The 19809-nt window shown below is 40.5% G+C and overlaps 2 protein-coding genes across 2 annotated transcripts in view; one reads left to right on the top strand and one right to left on the bottom strand.

The window, feature by feature from the left end:
• Positions 1-19809, top strand: part of ATF1 (activating transcription factor 1) — a 364083-nt gene that overhangs the window by 199030 nt on the left and 145244 nt on the right. The gene's annotated exons all lie outside the window — the stretch shown is intronic.
• LOC134490066 (transmembrane protease serine 12-like) lies at positions 1474-18556 on the bottom strand. The gene is made up of 5 exons (XM_063292950.1): positions 18310-18556; positions 15346-15547; positions 7874-8139; positions 2413-2555; positions 1474-1704 (listed from the first exon to the last, which is right to left on the bottom strand). Exons 1-5 carry the CDS (start codon positions 18554-18556, stop codon positions 1474-1476), a joined length of 1089 nt encoding a protein of 362 aa, XP_063149020.1.

Here is a 19809-nt window from a genome sequence, read left to right as displayed (position 1 = left end):
AATGACCGGATGTGGAAGAAGACCAAGTTATATAAATCCACGGTAGACGGTAGTTTTCGCCGGAGCCTGAAGCCCAGTTAGCTGCCATTAAGTACAGACAACTCTGAATTAGATGGACTAATGGGCTGGTTCATATTAGGCAGATTTCTGTATTATGAAGGAAAAGGCAGCTGGACAGATACTTTTATGCATATGTGAGAAGGGCTAAACACATACACGTACTTATATCCTAGATTTATATTTGGCGTTTAATTCAGGAACTCGAGGCTCCCTCCTCCCATTCCCCTCAGCAACCCTGCACAGCAACCGTTGGTTGGACTGGGGGAAAGTGATTGCCCCATAGTCACCTACTGAGCTTCTGTGGCTCAGGGTGGACTGGAACCTGGGTCTCCAGATGCCAGTCTAACACCTTAATCACTACCTCACACTGGCTCTCATTTGCTCTTCTGCACAACTGAATACACCTGTTAAAGACTTAATTCTGAATAAACCCGCATATTATTTGACTGAAGGATATGTCTGAGTCAAAAAGGAAAGGCTTGATCTTAAACCAAGATCAGTTACTGGTTGTCACCACATGAAGATGCTGACACGGCTTTCTTGGCGACAGTGCAGAAGTTGCTTGCCAGACGATTCACAAATTCCCACGGGAGGAATGGATGATAAAATTAATGGAACTGGCAGAGATGGAGAAACTGACTGCATTGTTTAGAGAAAGTAATTTGTCTAGTTTCATTTCTACATGGAAACCACTCTTTGACCTTTTGCTTGGAACTGAAAAAGATGAAGTTTTGATTTTGGGATTTGATGATTAGGTTGGTGTAGTTTATAGAAATAATGTTTACTATAGTTAAAATTAGAGTAAGAGGTTAATGTATTATGTATTTGTATCTGCGCTGGAGAAGGTCGGTAGTCACTCCTTTCGTATTTCTATTTCTTTCTGCACTTTTTTTTTAGCTTATCTTTTTCCTTTTAGTCTTGCTTCTATCTTTTTGTATCTTTTTGTATCTTTATGCGGAAGCTTTAATAAAGTTGTTTAAAAAAAAGACGACGACGTTGCTTGCCATTACTTTCTTCCAGATGTTTTTCCTGGAATGTAGATCTGGCCTTGGGAAGAGAGTAGTGAACCGCTAAGGGAAGAGAAGCAACTCAGTCCTGCGATAGAGGGAAGTGTGAGGAAGAAATTCAAAATAAGCCCGTTTTGATTTTGTTTGATGTAAGATGGGGCAGAGAAAAACTGATAGGCTTTCAAGATTCTGTTATTCTACCCTACAACAATAAAGATAATTCATGGGATCTATTGTAAATGAAAAAAGATGTTTTAAGATACTGACAGGGCAAATTAAAATTATAAACTCTATTGATTGTTAAAATAATGATTCTTTTTAGAAATGATGAGATTGCAAGAGGATTCAACATGTTTAAAAAGGAATCTGAGATATCTGTAGTACATCAAAAAGCAAGTTTGCCTCTTCATACAACTAGTTGGAAAATGGTCCACACCACAGTCAAAAAAAGAATGTGTTGAATGCTCACAGTGTTGGTTTCACTGAGTTGTTTCTCCACCCAGTGTCTGTACTTGGGCAAACTAGTGTAAATTCCTGGAAATCTTGGTCGGCCGCAGCCAACACCATAGCTGGTGATTCCTATAAGGTAGTATTTAGAATCTGGTAAATAGCATCCCAGAGGTCCACCACTATCTCCCTAAAAAAATGAAAAATAAAGACAACAATATGAGTAGTGATTCGTGTTATTCAAAAGCATGTGTACATAAAGGCTATCCCTCCTCCTGTTCACAGTCTTCTAGTGACCATATAGCATCCAAATATCTTCAGTGACATTCAGGGGAAGAGGCTTAAAAGCTCTAGTCTTTCACCCCATAGCTCAGTCCTGATGCTTATAAGCCCAAATATGGCAATCTGAGAACAAAGAATTAGGTGTTTCTAGTGGCCACAGTAATGAGCATTCCTCCTGTCCTTGAATTAATACAAAAATGCTGTCTCCACAGTAGAGCTCAACTGAGGCTGAACAGTATGCTGTTCTTACAGATTTAATCTGTTTTCAGTAGAAGCAGTCTGGTGAAGAAGAGATACTAGGTTGTATTCATTAGTTACCTGTGCTTTATTTGCACTGAAATAAATAAGATAAATTAGTCATTACAAATTAAATCCTACTGATTAGATTAAAATGAAAGCATCATATAGTCTGGCTCCAAAATGGTAGAAGCAGCAGTAATTGATCTTTTGCCTCAATCCACAAATATCCCATATAAAAAATTATGAAATTGCATCAATTTTAATTTTCCTTTCTGAAATTTCCTACCTGCTTCAGTGCACCTGTAAATTGTTAATCTAGTAAACCTAACTGGATATTAAGGGAATGTGTTTTCAGATAGATTTATCTCCATTTTACCTGACAGGTATCAACATCTCCAGTTTCAGAGCCAGCACAAAAAGCAGTACTTGGTACAGTTCCTGCATACCAGTTGTGTTGATTGCAAGTTTGTAGTGAAAAAATTTTTAGCTGAGCTTCTTGTAATGTGTAGCTGGATTTACCTGTAAAGAAAACAATAGCTTTTAGTTATCTCTATCTGAAACAAGAGCAATTAAAAATACTGAATATTGGCAGTTCTTGATCTAGTATGACCCTTCTAATACTAACACACCAGTCCATATTTCCTATACAATCTGGAGGACCTATATTAATTGCCATAAATTTAGAGATGGGCCAAATTTTAGTCGGCAGCTAACACTGAGTACAGATAATACTGTGACATTGATAGAATACCATTTAATCTTGAATATGCCTCATAATCTCATATTTCTAATGTCTAGCCTTTAATTTAGAACCTGCATGGGAGCTTCAATTCATAGAATCTGTTGAGGTTGCTCAGTTAATTGTTTGCAAGAAAGCATTGTTTGACTAACAGTTATCTGTATTTTTTATACCAGAAAGTACAAGTACTGATTACCTGGTCGGTCTCTGCGAGCTCTATAGACACACAAGTAGGTAAACATATCAGTGTCCATAGTGTGCTGATATCAACTTAGCCATTCTTCCATGGAGGGAATCAGACATCCTTTCCAATAAGGGGCATAAAGTAACCTCACAGCAGTTAGCATGTACAAAGCCAGTTCAATATATTTTGTGAGAATATAAGGCTGAGTTGGCAGACAGGATTGGGGTAATATATCAATGATAAAACATAATATTGGTGTAAATGTCATATTCTTCCACTGAAATTTCCATTGCATATCTATTACTACATCTGTAGTAATAGATATACAATGGAAGAATATGACATTTACACCAAATATTATTTAGCAGCTGCCTCGGACAGCGATCGTTCACAGTTACAACGGTGATGAAAAAGTATCTTTGCGACCAATGCCCATTTACAACCTCTGAGTCACATGTTCCCCATTACAATCAGTTAGTACAGTCCTTGCCTAACTTTTTTTCTTTTTCCCCTCTCGCAGAGCCAAGTGATTGCCTAAATAAGCTCTCTCTTCCTGAGCTGCTTTTCTCCCCAGCCCAGCACTTCCCTAAAAGGTGCTACCCTCAAGTTAACAAGCTCAGCTCTGTGACCTTAATTAGTTGATTAGAACCCTCTGCCAGCTTGGGCTGAAATTGACCAGACCTTAATCGGTTTCACACTGAAGGCTTTTTTGCCTCCTAAGCCACTTGCAGCTTGCAGCCAGGAGCACTCTAGGCAAACAGCTGACACTAGCACATTCCTTTTGATGTGTATTCCCCATTGTGTGCCACTTACTCTCTTGTAATCCCTTCCTCTCCAATGAATGTAAATATAAACATTAATTCTCTTCTTACTAATTATCCCAGTGCTGGGGTGAGCATTCCAAAGGGCAGGGGAGTGGGGAAAAAGGGCTGTTAAGATTTGCCCTTTAACGCAGCTTACTCATGAGTTGAGTTTCAGAAAACTACCAATGGAAGACAGTTTTTCTAGCTCAGGGTTGAACTGTGGAGTCCTTGGTGCTCTCTGAGCCTGGTTGTTTTCTTGCAGATGTTTCATTGCCAGACTAGGCAACATCTTCAGTGCAAAGAGGGAGTGGGCCTTGCTCTCTGTTTATATACTGTGGTTTGTCCAGCTTGTGTTGGTGGAGGTGTTGTTCTCTCCTTGGGAGTTCCTTGATTGGGCTGTTGTTTGCTGCTTGGCTGATTGACTGAGTTAATTGGTCGATTGACTGAGAGAGCACCAAAGACTCCATATTTCAGAAAACTTCCCCGCTATTTGGCCTCCCCAGCTGTTTGGGGTCGTATCCTTCTGACACTATAAAGCAAAGGAAGACTGAAGTAAAATCATAAGCATAGTCGCACTCATGGAATTTTTCACTTAATGACCCAATTACAGTTGCTAAATGAGGACTCCCTGTATGCCTAAATTCTTCATCCATTTAATCGGACAATCTTTAACTTATTCAATTTCTCTGTCACATTTCATCAACAATTTATAAATAAGGCCCAGCAGATCATCTGAATGGTGTGTTATAAAATTTTCTTTGTGTTTTCATGAAAATACAAATTTAATACTGAAGCAAGATGGGATAAATCTGGCTCATTCTTTTCCTATACTTATCCCAAATGTTGGATACTTTGCTGATTACTGCATGATCTCTTATAAATTGTTTGTTTCTATTTGTATCAATCCAGAGATACTTGTGCATCCCATCTGGAAATCCTGCTCCTTCACTAGAGGTGACCAGGCTGTGAGGAGATACAATCCACTCTGGAACTCATGTTAAGCAACGAGCAAGGTAATGCAATTTGAAGTTTGCATTTGTCAGCCCATCTGTCAGGCCCAGCCCAAGAACGACAAGGAATCAATCCAGCCAAACTTCAGTTCTTTATTTGCTCACACCATATAGACAGAATCTTGCCAGACTAAGCTACTCTACCTAACCTAAAGGGAAATAATCTGGGAGGCTCTAGGGCATGGATATTCTGAACCTCTTAAGTCTTCCCACAGTCCAGCACCGGGCTGTGTTTTCTCTTGTCTCAACCCCCTCCTTGGAATGTGTTCACTCCTTCCTGAGAACCAACTGTGTTACTGTAGTCCATCACACCATCTCACTCTTTCGAGTCATATAGAATCTTGAATTTAATCCTTTGTCTTTTATTGGACCATATGTAATACAGGACTTGTTTATTCCAGTCATTTAATACCTTGTTTTTAATATTTATTGGAATCATTTGGAACAGAAATGTGGGTAGAATATTCACTTTAACAGCTACAATTCTTCCTAACAAGAACAATTTTAGTTTTCTCCATCTTGAAATGACTGTTAGATATTTCCAGAACTGTGAATAATTAGTTTTGAATAGGTCTTTATTATTTTTTAGAAGTAGATTCCTACGTACTTAACCTCTTTTTTTTTTTGCAGTAGTACTGAATCCCGTTATTAAAAGTGTTACTTTTCTTCCTCTGTTACGTTCCATGTCAGGATTTGAGTTTTATCTTTACTGATCTGATAATCTGACACAAAACCATAATGCTGTATATAGTCCATAAAGAGTCCTTTAGCCGAGTAACCCTGGGTACAACAGCATCAGCATTTAATTTCAACATATGTTCTTGAATTGCTATTTTAAATCCTGAATTTTTTTTTTTTACATATTTTCATAGCCAATGACTCCCGAGTCAGTAAAACAATGGAAGAGGAGAGAGGGCAACCTTGTATTGTTCTTGTCATAGTATGTTATTGCGACAGGGAACCATTGACTATTATCATAGTTTGTGGTTCTTTATCAACACTCTGTATCCATTTATTTATTATTCAATTAAATAAATAAATAATGTGAAAAAATTAAGCATAACTCTTCACCTTTCTCAAAATTGCAAGCATAAAGGACCATTCTAAACTGTCAAAAGCTTTTTCTGCCTAAAAAAAGCATAGCCATTTTCATGTTTTTCTGATTTATCTCGATGATAATATTCAAAATATTTCTGATATTGTCTTTCATCTATCTCTTTGGGACAAATCCAGACTGATCAGGATGTATCAATTCAGCTAAAAAGCCATTTATTCTCATTCCAAATATTACCATAAAAAGATCTCATAAAGAAATAGATCTATTTCTTCTCTGGGCGAGTCTAGCCCATCCTTATTTGTAATTCAAAGAAATGAAAGCTTCTTTGCTTTCTTTGTCCTTTTCCCATCCCAAGAATATGTACCACTGCTGTCCTTTCTTGTGCTCTTGCCACAATCTAGAATCTACAGCAGATTCTAGATCAGAGATCCGCAACTGTTCTCTGGCTGTGGGCCATCCTTGGTCTTTGAACTGAATGGTTGGGGCCAGACTCTTTTAAAAAATGGGTAGGATTAGGACAAAGAAGTTAGGCTAGGGCAAAAATGACAGTGAATTAATTTCATTTAATTACAGTTAATATGACTCCCCGTATATCTAATAATTTTAATATTAAAAGTTACAATTCAATGACAACTTTTTAAGGGCCCTTGGAGGTCCCATCCAAGGTTTGCAGCAGAAGTGCAAATTGTGCACCCCTGCTGAATAAGTCCAAAGTTATTCCGTATCAGCTTTTTCCTTTTCTATTTTGGACTGTGGCTTGTGCTTTTACTCTGCATTAAGAAAATGGGACATATAGGGAAAAAAGATGGCTTTACAGCCATATAGCCTCTTCAAGCAAGTACATTGGTGCTCTTAAAAGTTTATTTTATTATTTAAGTTTAATTTATATTCCATTTTTTCTGTTAACTGAATGCTCAGAATAGTAATATTAAAAAAATATAAAACACATAAAATAACAAAAATGCTAATATTCAGTGACCAGGCTAAAAAGATGGGTTGGTGGGGGTGTTGTTCTCTCCTTGATAGTTCCTTGAAAAGATGTGTGTTAATTTCCTTTCTAAAATTAGATAGAATGCATAGAATGGGGGCCAGATGTGAGTCTAGACTACCTACATTTCATGGCCTGAGTATGATGCACGAAAAGGCTCTCTCTTTGTCATTCAGTTCATAGTACCAGTGGCAAAATCTTCTATCACTCAAAGATAGTATCACTTCCTTCACCTCTGGAGGAAAAGATCTGAAAATCATGTATCCCCTGGGTGCCTTCTCACAAATCATAGGACTGAAGTCCGAATCTTTGTTACTTGGGATGAAAACTGAAAATACTCTAACAACTATTCATAATTTGTTCATTGTCTGATACTAGGAAGACCAGAATGGCCTTTTACAAAGACAAGGAAATAGCAAAGATAAGGAAATGGGCTGCAAACAGGTCTCTTTTAAAGACTGGTATCCAAGAAAGGAAAGAAAATGAATGAAAATTACCTTACACATTATATTGTTTATATCAGACTTCCCCATCCTATTCTCCTTCAGAACTAGTAGATACAACTCTCATTGTACACAGCCAGCATGACTACACTGGGTAGGATGATTTAGATCCTAAATATGTACATATATCTAAAAATTTAAAAATACTGAAGTGCAAATCTATGAATATCAAATAAATTCAGCTGTGAATTGTATTCAGAAGCAACTCCCTCCTGATTGTACTTTGCTTTCTCTGTGTGTAATGTGAGAAAGAGACAAACAGTTAGGTGTAGGGGTTAAAAGCACCAGGCTAGAAATTGGGAGACTGAGTTCTAGTCCTGCCTTAGGCAGGAAGCCAGCTAGTGACTCTGAGTCAGTCATTCTGTCAGCCCTAGATATAAGACAATGGTAAGCCAGTTCTGAAAAATGTTGCCAAGAAAACTGCAAGACGGATTTGAAGGTACCCCCCCCAAAAAAGTGAGAAAAACTTTAAAATATACTCAGTACAAATAAACTTTCTGAGATCATTACTCATTCTCACTGTTAATAGATAACTTTAAAGGAAAAGACTTACCTTTTTCCTTCTTCATTCCCCACCCACTTATATAACATATCATATCAGAGGTCAAGACAAGAGTAGAGTTAGGCAAGCAGATGGGATGAATATAGTCATTATATGTGATAGGCTTGCTTAGTTGAAACAAAGATATATCATGTTCAAAGCCTTCCGAGTCATAGTAATAATGGTTCTTGATGGCTTTTACACGGCGTTTTACAGTATAATATCCGTGTTGGAAAAGATGATGCAAGCCAATCACAGCCCTCCACATCTCTGGAGCCCTAGAAGAAAATAAAATATCTTTAAAAATCAGTAATTATTATGGAATTGTAGTTTCAGAGAGATGAAATTGTGTCTTATTTCAACATGCATGCATGGCTAATAAGCACGGAGCCAGATTTCGTTTAGATGATGACAGAATGGCAATGATCGTTGTAGAAAATACAAGCAATGTAAATAATAACTAGTTAGACTGACCTAGAAAAGTAGCATTTGCGAAATCAGGTTCAAACCACTTATTGCAATAATCCTATTTCAAGAATTCTCAAATAATACGTCTGAAGTTTACTTTATTAAACAAATTATATATAGCCAGCCATCTCACAACAGTGACTCTAGGCAGAGAACAAAAGATTATAAACCAAAAGACAATATAACACAACCAAAGACTATTACTATAGCACAGGGCCAAGATCTAAAAACATACCACATTCACAATCAATAAAAAAACCACCACCAACCAAATCAACAACAAAGATCGCTTTGCATTCTGGCCCAAATGCCTGAGGAAACAACCAGATTTAAATGCCTTGTGAAAGACTAACAGAGTTGGGGCCATCTGGATCTCCAGGGGGATGGTATTCTACAGGGCAGGTGCTGTTACAGAGAAGGCACAACTCCTGGCTCCCATGTCACTGCTCAACAGAAGGGACTCAGAGCACGTCCACCCTGCTGATTCTGGTGGGGCAAGCAGAAACAATTGGCCCTGTGCCATGTAGTGTGATAACCAGGATTTTGAATTACACCTGGAAGTTTCTTGGAAGCCAGCGCAGCACACATTGCAGCAGTATATACTGTATGAGTATAACCTGAAACACCTAAAGCTGCCCATGCCATTCTATTCTGGACATTCTGAAAAAATATTGAATGCTCTTGAAAGGTAGTCCCACGTAGGGTGCATCACAATAATCCAAACAGAAGGTGACTAAAGTGTGAGTTGCTGTAAATAGGGCCTCCCCACCCAGAAAAGGGCTCAACTGGTACATGAGACGAACCTATGCAAATGCCCTCCTGGCCACAGCTGCCACAGGCTGTTTGAAAAGGAATCATGAGTCCAAGAGGACTCCCAAGTTGTTTACTAGCTCTTTCTGGGGGAATGCTGCCCCATTCAGAGTGAAAGGTGGAAAATCTCTGGATCCAGGGGTGGCCAATACCGACAGCTACTTAGTCTTGCCAGAATTCAGCTGAAGCCTGTTCTTCCCCATCCAGACCCTAAAGCCTCCAGACACTGTGAAAGAACCTCAGTGGCATCACTTGGTCAATCCAAGGTGGAAAAGTATAGTTGCATATCATCAGCATTCTGATGATGCCTTACCCCATGTTGATGGATGACCTCATGGGATGGTTTCATGTAGATGTTAAATAGGAATGGAGAGAGTGGAGCCTGAAGGAATCCCACAAAACAGGGGCCTCATCTTGACTTTTTTCCCCCATCGGCATTGACTGGAACCAGCCCTGGATAAAGTAGGAGAACCACTGCAACTCTGTGCCTTCCTACTGCCAACTCCCTGAGCTGTTCCAGAAGGATACCATGATTGATGGTACTGAAGACTGCTGAGAGATCAAGAAAGGCCAGGATAGATTCATGATCCATTCCATGCCCACCAGAGGTAATCAACAAGCACAACCAATGCCATCTCAGTGCTATAACCAAGTCTGAATCCTGAATGAAAAGGGTCCAGATATTTACTTTCCTCCCTGTGGAGCTGCAATGCAGCCACATTATCTGAAAAGAGAAACTTGAAGATTGGATTAATTTTATCCAGTTCCTTTGGGTCCAGCGTGGGCTTCTTGAGAAAAGGGTGGAGTGCTGCCTCTTTGAAGACCAACAGAACCACTCCATCTCATAAGAAGCATTAACCATCACATGATTCCAACCACCTGCCACCTCCCAGAAGGCCTTAACCAGCCAGGAAGGACTAGGGCCGCAACTAGGGTGGGGACAACAGGGGCATCTGCCCCGGGCGCCGCACTGATGGGGCGCCAAAATGAGTGCTGGGGGGGGGAGCAAAAATGGGCGCAGAATCCATGTTTGCCCTGGGTGACACAGACCCTAGTTGCGGGCCTGGGAGGGACATAGATCTAAAACACAGGTAGCCAAACTAACAGCTCTGAGGATCCTGTCCACTTCATCAGAACTAACAGGTTCAAACTCTTCCCAGCTAATCAGGCAAGACTGTGCCTCAGGCCACTCCATAGGACCTATACAGTTACACTTTATCCAACAGATGCCTAGAACAGTACTCACAGCAACCCTGCAAACGTTCCCCTGACCCAGGAGAGGCTGGGTCATCTTGAAAGGACCACTGGCCAACTTTTTGTGGATTCAACAAGGGTGGAGAAATCACTATATTTTGCTGCTCTTACTGCCATAACGTGGCAAAGATATGCAGAGAGAGTTGGGGGCAAAGGGAACTACCAAACGTAGCCTAATTTTATAAGTTTCCCAAGGAGACTCTGTGCAGGTGCAGGATCAATATGTATAAAAATAAGGACACTAAAAAGACAATATAGAATATTTTATTTTAACTTTGCAGTTGTGTTAAAAGTTTGTTTCATGCTCAGTTCACCTTTGAAATACACTAGACGCTTTGTTATTTAAATTAAGTCCTGTTTCCTATCCTTCCTCACTCACTACATAATGAACATGAAGTGAGATACAATCTTTTTGTTCTGTAAATATAAGTTCATTCTAGCCAGATCTTACTGTATCTTCTTTCCATATTATAATATGATACGGATTTGTCACAAGTAATTGTGGCTCAACGTAAGATGACACACATTTAACCATATCTTTACTTCAGAGCAGATGAGATGTGATCTGAAGATGGAGATCATTAATATCTGTCCTTTGCCATACTCAGATCACTTTCTCATCAAACTGCAGATCGTAGGTGCCCTGGATCTCCACAAGGATGGCAGAACCATTAGGATTGTCTGGCCAGGCACCTAATAAATCAAGCGCTCCAGTGGGGTTTGGGGGATTTTCCTGATAATTTGGCAGTTAGTAAGACCTTGGGGCCTAGCTGATCAGTGAAAAACAGAGACAAGCAGACTGCTAGATGAGATTGCTCCAGTGCAGCCTTTGCTTAGTCACCAACTCCTAGCAGTTCTTTGGTTCAGTTAAGTGTTCAGGTAAATGAAGCAACTAAAAAGATACCTAGAGCAATTGTCCCTCCTCTCCCACCCCCAAAAAGAAAAAAATAGTTGTGACTAAGGACTAGTATAAGCTCAGGTTTCAGGCTACACAATGGCAATAAGAGTAACACATTCTTTTTTCTCTGTGCTTATTGTATCCACAGATTCCCATCCAGTGGCTCTGTTCAGAGTAACAAAAATCCTTTCAGGGAAGGATGGGTGGGACAGAGTGGCTGCAGGTATGCCAAGGTAGTTTGTTGGTTTCTTAGCCAATGAAGTCATTCATATCTGTTCTGGGCTGGACAGTCGTGGGCAGAGGCTGTAGTGATGAGCAAGACAGAAACTTGTACTGTATAATAATCTGGGATTCTTTTGAGTTTCCAGAACCCAACTATGTGGACAGGATTTTCTAGATTCTGAATGCTGCCACTTGCAAGCTTGATCCATGCCCTCCTTTGGATGGCCAGGCAGGTGTGAATGGCGGGATCTGGAAGACAGTCAATGCTTCTTTGGAGTAGGGCATGCTACTACCTATTAGACCTCTTGATGGCCTTCAGTACCATCAACCATGGTATCCTTCTGGACCACCTTTAAGTGGCAGGCACATTAATTGGTGGCTCCATTCTTATCCAAGTGGAAAGTTCTAGTCAAGGATGGGGGGGGCAGTGAGCCCTTGAGGCACCATGTTATTTAACATCTACATGAAACTTGTGAGGGAAGTCAACCATCAGTTCAAGATGAGGTGATATCAACAAGGTGATGTCAACCCAGTTGCTACCCTGGCCCAATCTGGAGATGTCATGAAGTCCTGAAACAGTGCCTGGAGGCTGTAAAGATCTGGAGGGGGGGCGGGGAGGGGGAGCTCAGATTAAATCCTACCAAGATGGAATTGCAATTCATATGTAATCATCAATAAACATCAAAGTAGATTGGGCAGGATTGTACTCATCCTGAAAATTTGTTTTATGACTCAGGGCTCCCTCTGGATTCTTGGCTGGGCCTTTGCCTGTCTTTGGCTGGTGCATCAGTTAAAACCCTATCTTGACCAGAATGACCTGAAAATACCAACTCATGCCCAGTATTTAGTTGTTCTGTATGTTGGGGTGTTATTTGTTCACTGCCCAGAGTCTATATGGATTGGGGTGAGTAATAAACATTGTTAATAAATAAAATAATAATAGCCTGAGTTAGTTTGGAAAAGTTCTGTGGCTTACAGAGAAATCTAAAAAAACCATAAAGACATATTCTTAGTAATTTGCATATTCCTAAGCACAATTTGCCACCTTAAATGAAGCCTATCTTCATGTACATTGTCAGAAATAGTGCTTTAAAAATATTATTACTGTATGTACTTGCAAATAAGCCAAGAATGTTAGGTGCCAAAATATACCCAAAAAATTGTATTCGGCTTATCCGCAGATGGGCTTATCTGCAAGTATACACAGTAATACTTTTTAAAAGTACTCATATATCCTGTTATATACTTGTGTATAAGCCCATCCGTGGATAAGCAGACCCTTGAATTTTTAATCAAAATACCATGAAGAATGTGGGTTGGCTTATTGGTGGGTGGCGTATTTTTGATGGTATTTGGGTTAAAAATTCAAGAGTCAGCTTATCTGTGGTTGGGCTTATATGCAAGTATAGACGGTATTATTGTGATAACAGCTTTAAAAACTCAAAAAGAAGCCCTGATCATGAAGATAAAAACAGACTACAACTGAACAGGCTTATGAATATCAGCAAAAACTTTCCTTCCTAGTAGCTATTTTTATATATCTTTGCTTGCTTTTAGTTTCTATTTCTTACAGGTTTCTCTCTCAGTGCAATAATATTTTCTGTCCGCTAAGATTACCTACCTCATTAATGCAGGTTTTCTTCCTGACTAGGAAGCAACACAAAGATATGCCATTGCCCTCATTGCCAAGCCCTATTCTGTCTCAGCAATAAGAACAGTGGCTGGTACTGTCCTCACAGATTCAATGTGGAGCAGCTTAAGGAAAGTGATTGGTGTCATCTGCTGGCCGGAAAAGCATCCACAATTCACTCCCCCAAAGGGAGGCAAAGTCTGATAGATGGCTAGACCCATAGATGTATCCATTTGTCAAAACCTGACCCCCAGATAGCTGATCCATTGGGGGAGGGAGGCTGCCTGATAAAGCAGGAGAGCATCATGTTTTGCCAGACTGCACCCTATCCTGCAGATCAAGCGCAGCATCTGATCCACAGGGTAGGACAGCTCAGAAGTGCATTCCCCTCCCATGGATCTGCTGCAGCTCAGTGAATTATTTATTTATTTGTTACTCAAATTTAGCCACCGCCCATCTCCCCCAAAAGAGGGACTCTGGGCGGTTTACAATAAGATCCAGCACAAAACATAAACGTTAAAATCACATAAAACAGTTATCATAAAATACAATAAATAAATAAAATCCAAGAAAGATATAAAATCCAGGCTGGTGGGAGGGACTCTAGGGTGCGAGCCACCCCCAAAAATGGTTATTCACTTTCCCGCCCCAGGCAAGACGGCAGAACCAGGTCTTCAGTGCCTTCTGGAAGGTCAGGAGTGAAGGGGCCTGCCTCACCTCCAGAGGCAAGATATTCCAGAGAGCGGGGGCCACCACAGAGAAGGCCCGTTTCCTGGACTCCGCCAGATGAAATTCTCTTATGGACAGGGTCCGCAACATGCCCTCTCTGGATGATCGGGTGGGGCGGGCCGATGTAATGGGGATGAGACGGTCCCTCAGGTAACCTGGCCCCATGCCATGTAGGGCTTTAACGGTAATAACCAACACCTTGAATTGAACCCAGAAGCAAACTGGCACCCAGTGCAGCTCGCGCAGCAATGGTGTTATATGTGCCGACCTAGGGGCACCAAAAATAGCCTGCGCGACTGCATTCTGGACCAGCTGAAGCTTCCGCATACTCTTCAAGGGTAGCCCCATGTAGAGCGCATTGCAGTAGTCTATATGGGAGATAACCAGGGCGTGAGTGACTGTTCGGAGGGCTTCACGATCCAGGAACGGGCGTAACTGGCGCACAATTCGAAGTTGCACAAAGGCCCTCCTGGCCATAACTACCACCTGCTCTTTGAGCAGGAGTCGTGAGTCCAGGAGAACCCCCAGATTACACACACAGGCTTTCCTGCTTTACTGGGAAATATCTCTCAGCCCAACTCACCTCCTGGGGTTGTCATAGGGAAAATAAGAGGAGGAAGGAGTATTAGGTATGTTTGTCACTTTGAGTTATTTATAAAAATAATAAAGGCGGGATTATCTATCTATCTATCTATCTATCTATCTATCTATCTATCTATCTATCTATCTATCAGGGGTGGCAGGAAAAGGAGGGAGAGACTGCTCTTTGCTCTAGAGGAAGAGCTCCATTTGAAAGAACCAGACTCTCCCACTGCCAAAAGTAGAATGCCTCTGAAAAATAATACTCAGGTAGCAAAGGGAATGGGGTGCATCCACATTAACCAAAGGGACTAACAGGAGCTTAGCAGATCCTAGTCCTGACCATCATTACCAGCATTGTTGAAGAGGCATCCTGGATTGTAGAGCAAGACTTGTGTCCAAAGAAGAGGGAAAACACTACTTTTAAACTAGAATAGCTATGTAAGCTGCCCCTGCAGTGGGTTGAACGTAAGATAAAGGCATCATCATGAGGTTATGTTCTCTGAAAAAGAACATTAGCTGGGTATATTGATCCCACAGGGAGTGGGATCTGATCTGACCTTTACTTTGGAGTTTATGATGATAATTTACAATTACGGAAACTAGTATTGATGGGAGAACTTGGCTATTAGCTTCTGAGGTCACAAAAATACATAGAATGTCTTTCTATCATTCTTCCTGTACCTAAAGTTAATTGTTAATCTGAGAAATGGGTGTTCTCAGAGGGAAGATTCCAGATACTTCTCCCCATCTGGAAAACAGTTCAGGGGAAGAAGATGAATTCAAAAATAGGTATTTTTGAAATATACATTTCCAAATTTAGCACCTACATTTTTTATCTATGTAGTTTTCTCACTACAATCTATAAAAAGATAAGAGATAGGCAATACATACTGTTTTTTTGCAGTGCAGTGTGCAGCTGTCAGTACTGTGTTATTATTAATTAAAGATCCACCACATAAATGGAGAAATCCTGCACCACGCTGATATACTTGAAGGCTAACTTGCCATGGCCATGCCCCCTGGACAGATTCACGTCCACCTACAATCCGACTCCCTAATTGTGATAGACCTACAACAGGTCTTGTTCCGCATTCTAGAAATCAAATCACAGTTGTTAGATACAATGTGAGTTTATAAATGCAAACTTCAGGGTTGTTATGGCCTGCAAACAGCTAATTGAGCATGCTCACAGGTACAGACATTTGTTTTATTATTTTTAATATTAAAATAGATAAATGTATTCTAAAATATAGTGTTGCTTATTTCAACTAAATATGTTTAATATTATTGCAACAGAAACAAAATATATTGTACGTCTATAATCATAACAGTCTTGAGGTAATTTAAAATATGAAACAAACCCTGCTCAGAATATTTTTCTTTTAAAAAAAAGATGTAGGTACATTTCATGCTCTAACATGTCAGAAACATACAAATAACTGTAAAAGTTCAGAAAGTTGGAATAGGGATGGAAATGCTACTTCACAAAAGAGGTAATATATATGGGCATGTATATAATATGGGTGGCCATCAAAAGCCCATTAGCTCCATTAACTCTAGAATCAAACCATTCCCAAATTTTCACCTATAGGCATTTGCAGCTAGACATTTGTTACACAGAATTTTAGGCTTTACTAGACAACCTGTGACCCACTGGGTCATCCTTTGACTGAAAGTTAGTGCAGTCTGATGGGACCAGAATGAACATTAAATTTTAGGCTGACCATATTTGTTTTTACCCCAGTGCTGGATGGTCCCCTGATCATCTAAGAAGAGTATATATCACAAATAGAAAAATAATTGTAGTGGCAAACGAACTTCAATAGTAAGTCATATTTCCTTACGTAAACAGATAAACAGAATGACCACGGGTGGGCAAAAAAGCAGAGGGAGCAGGAGCCACTTCTGACTTCCTGCCAGCTTCTCCATTGACTTTGCTTGTGGGAAGCTGGCAGGGAGTGTTGGAAATCACGGTCACATGACCTCAGGGATGCTGCGACGGCCACCACTTTATGCATAAAACTGGTGTGAACATCGATGAAATTTCAATTCCACAGGAATAATGGGTCCTGGATTCCGCTGGCCCTCAACTTTACCAAACATGATGTCCTTTTCAAGCGATCAGTCTTTCCTGACAATGTGCCCAAAGTATGAGAGTCTGAGGCTAGTTATCTTTGCCTCTAGGGAACATTCTGGTTGTATTTCTTCTAAAACTGATTTGTTGGTTCTTCTGGCAGTCCATGGTATTTTCAATAATCTTCAACACCACCACAATTGGAATGCATCAATTCTTCTTCTATCTTCCTTTTTTAATGTCCAACTTTCACAGGCATATGTGGCAATTGAGAAGACCATGGCATGAGTCAGATGCACCTTTGTTTTTCAACTGACGTCTTTACTTCTGAAACTTCAGACAGGTCTTTGATGGCAGATTTTCCCAGCGCGATACGTCGTTTGATTTCTTGATTACTACTTCCCTTGGCATTGATCATTGATCCGAGTAGACTGAAATTGTTGACAACTTCAATTTCTTCTCCATTTATTGTGACATTATTGGTCCATTTGTGAGAATCTTCGTCTTCTTCACATTCAGGTGTAGTCCGTATTGCTGACTACAATCTTTGATCTTCATCAGCAAGTCCTTCAAGTCTTCTTCACTTTCAGCAAACAAAGTTGTATCATCTGCATCTCACAGGTTGTTAATGAGTCTTCCACCAATTCTGATACTCTGTTCCTCTTCGTACATTCCTGCTTCTCGAATTATTTGTTCAGCGTACACATTGAATAAGTAGGGTGAATGTATACAACCTTGCCGCATACCTTTTTCAATTTTGAACCACTCGGTATCACTGTTTTCTCTTCTAACGACTGCCTCTTGATTCGTGTACAGGTTCCGCATGAGTACAATTAAGTCCCCATATAGCCCAGTCTTATTAGATTATACCAAGGTTTCTCAATCAGGGTTCCGTGGATTGAATAGATCGATCACGATTTATTTAAAAAATTATTTCAAATTTGGGGAACTTCACATTAAAGAGGCAAGCTTCATTCTTCATTTTAAGAACATTGTTAATGCATATTATACAGGCCCACACATGAAACGAATATAATAATTTTGTAACTTCTGGCCTATATTTGAGCCTGAATGTGCAGGGGTTCCCTGAGGCCTGAAAAATATTTCAAGGGTTTGTCCAGAGTCAAAAGGTTGAGAAAGGCTGGATTATACTATATGAAATATAATATTCTACATTAAAGAAGGCAGATCTACACTGTACTGGGCATAACTTACAATTTACTATTGAACTATTGCTCATTAGGGTAACAGACCTGGCCCCTAAAGCACTTCTAGGCTTTCCCACAGGGTATCAATTTCTATAAAAAGGCATGCTAACACGCAACTTTTAGGATAACCAGGTAAACTTCTACATTTCAGCAATCTACATCGCGAAGATAAGGTTTGCAGCGATGACCATCCTTCTCCAGGCACACTCAGTCCCCAGTACAGTAGCCAGCTAGGCAGCTCCTTTCCGGCAGCTGCACTAAAACCGCTTTCCAAAAGAGCGCTACGCTAAGCCCGCTGGGGAATTTTGCGGAGAAATTTCAGGGTGCAGCTGCGCCTCGCGCACTTGCACTCTCTCAACTAATCCACTTCAAACAGAGATTCCGGGGAAGGACAAGGGGTTTTCTGGTGGGAAGGGGGAAACGACCTAGTGCACAGGCGCACTTTATTCCTCGAGTTCTGCAGCGCCCTCGCGCTTAACGAACGAGGAAACCGGCATTCGGCGTCTCTCTCTGAAGCGCGGTCAAGTTTAGGACTCAACAACATCGCGGGGGCGGGGAGAGGACCGGGCTCACCGTTTGTAACATTCCTGGCGGATCGGTTATCGGACGAGGTTTGACTCAGCAGGACAAGCAGTGTCGGAAAGAAAATGACTGCAGGGCGAAAAGGCATCATCTGCCCGGAAACCAAAATGGCACTCGCTTCTCTCTTCCTCACGCTCACTTTTCGCTGGAATTCAGGAGGCGTTGAGAAAACCGCGGGTCCCCAGGAGCACGCGAAGGGCTTTATGGAGCGCGTGCAGCTTTGCCCTGCCTCTTGCATTGCGCTACTAGATGTGGGCTACAAAAATCGGGGCCCTCAGTGAGATGGCAGCAACTTACTGATTTTGTTTTGTTTTTGTAGTCCAGAAATGGTAGCCCCAGTTTTAGAAAAAGAGGGAAAGAAGGTAGAAGACGTCTTAGAGTCCTGTTAGAACAAAGTTTTCCTCTTCCAAACATCTTAATCTGGGCAGCCCAATGCTGACCCTAGAAGAAGGCCATGGCAAATCACTTCCAAAAAATCCTGTCAAGAAAACCACAAGGACTAATTGAGGCAGTTGCCAGGAGTCAACACTGACTCGAAGGCATAACAATATAAAAATGCTGACACCTTGAGCTGCTGTAGAGGAAATAGTATGGTCCACACACCCACCTGCCTGACACAATGCATTACTGTATCTACCACATTTTGCTCCTTGTCATGCCTTCTTCCTTTCAGTAAGAATTCTGCCACTGGCAAATACCAGGCCCACTTAACAATCTAATTTATCTGTAATTTTTGCATTCCCTTTCAATAATAACAACAGAAAAACAGCATTATTCCAATTATCAGGCACAAATGCACCCTTTGTATGTAAAAGTTGCACAGCCACTATATAAACAAGCCATATTCCAAATTTAACCCACAGCCTTGTCATTTTTAACATTTTCACAGCCTATATAACCTTTTTCAACATTTTTTTAGATGCTGTTCTTCAACATATGACTAGCATTACTATACCAATACTCTGTCCACCATTCCCTCACTTCAGTTTGATTCCAAACCATGTTGCACTTTTATTTTTAATTAAATCCACTCTGGTAGAAGCTCCCATCCCCTCGTCCCCCAAGCAACTTTTTGTTTCCATCACAATTGCTCTGCATTTTCTCCACCTCTTGATTTTTACAGTTCCTTCCTCTGACTGTATTCTCCGCAACTACCTTTTTCTCTATACATACATTATGCAACGGATTTCGCTGATAATTTTTCACAGCAATCATTAGCTTTTTATGTTTTTTTCTTTCATCCGTACCCCCTTTCACTTCATTATCCCACTAAGCCTCCTCACTCATACTTTCACTTACCATAACTCTATGCATCTCTGTGGGTCTCTGTTAACATAATTCTGTTTACTCTATCACAAGCAGCTTCCATATCCTCTTTCCTTATGTTCAATTTGCTGGGAGATTAAATCTGTTTTCTAATGCTTTTTCATAAAGGATTAGCACTTTTTTCTTTTTGGATTATAATATGCAGCTAACCCTAATACCTATGTG

This window comes from Candoia aspera, chromosome 2 (genome assembly GCF_035149785.1).
Source record: "Candoia aspera isolate rCanAsp1 chromosome 2, rCanAsp1.hap2, whole genome shotgun sequence".
NCBI classification, from domain to species: domain Eukaryota; kingdom Metazoa; phylum Chordata; class Lepidosauria; order Squamata; family Boidae; genus Candoia; species Candoia aspera.
This window is presented reverse-complemented; position numbering and strand designations above follow the sequence as displayed.

Excerpts from the sequence above, each read along its gene's own strand:
- LOC134490066 (XM_063292950.1), bottom strand. The coding sequence starts at position 18,556 with ATGCAAGAGGCAGGGCAAAGCTGCACGCGCTCCATAAAGCCCTTCGCG. Across the intron at positions 8,140-15,345 it reads CACTGCACTGCAAAAAAACA|GGCTCCAGAGATGTGGAGGG; the intron begins GTATGTATTGCC and ends ATTTTCTTCTAG. Across the intron at positions 2,556-7,873 it reads GGGAATGAAGAAGGAAAAAG|GTAAATCCAGCTACACATTA; the intron begins GTAAGTCTTTTC and ends TTTTCTTTACAG.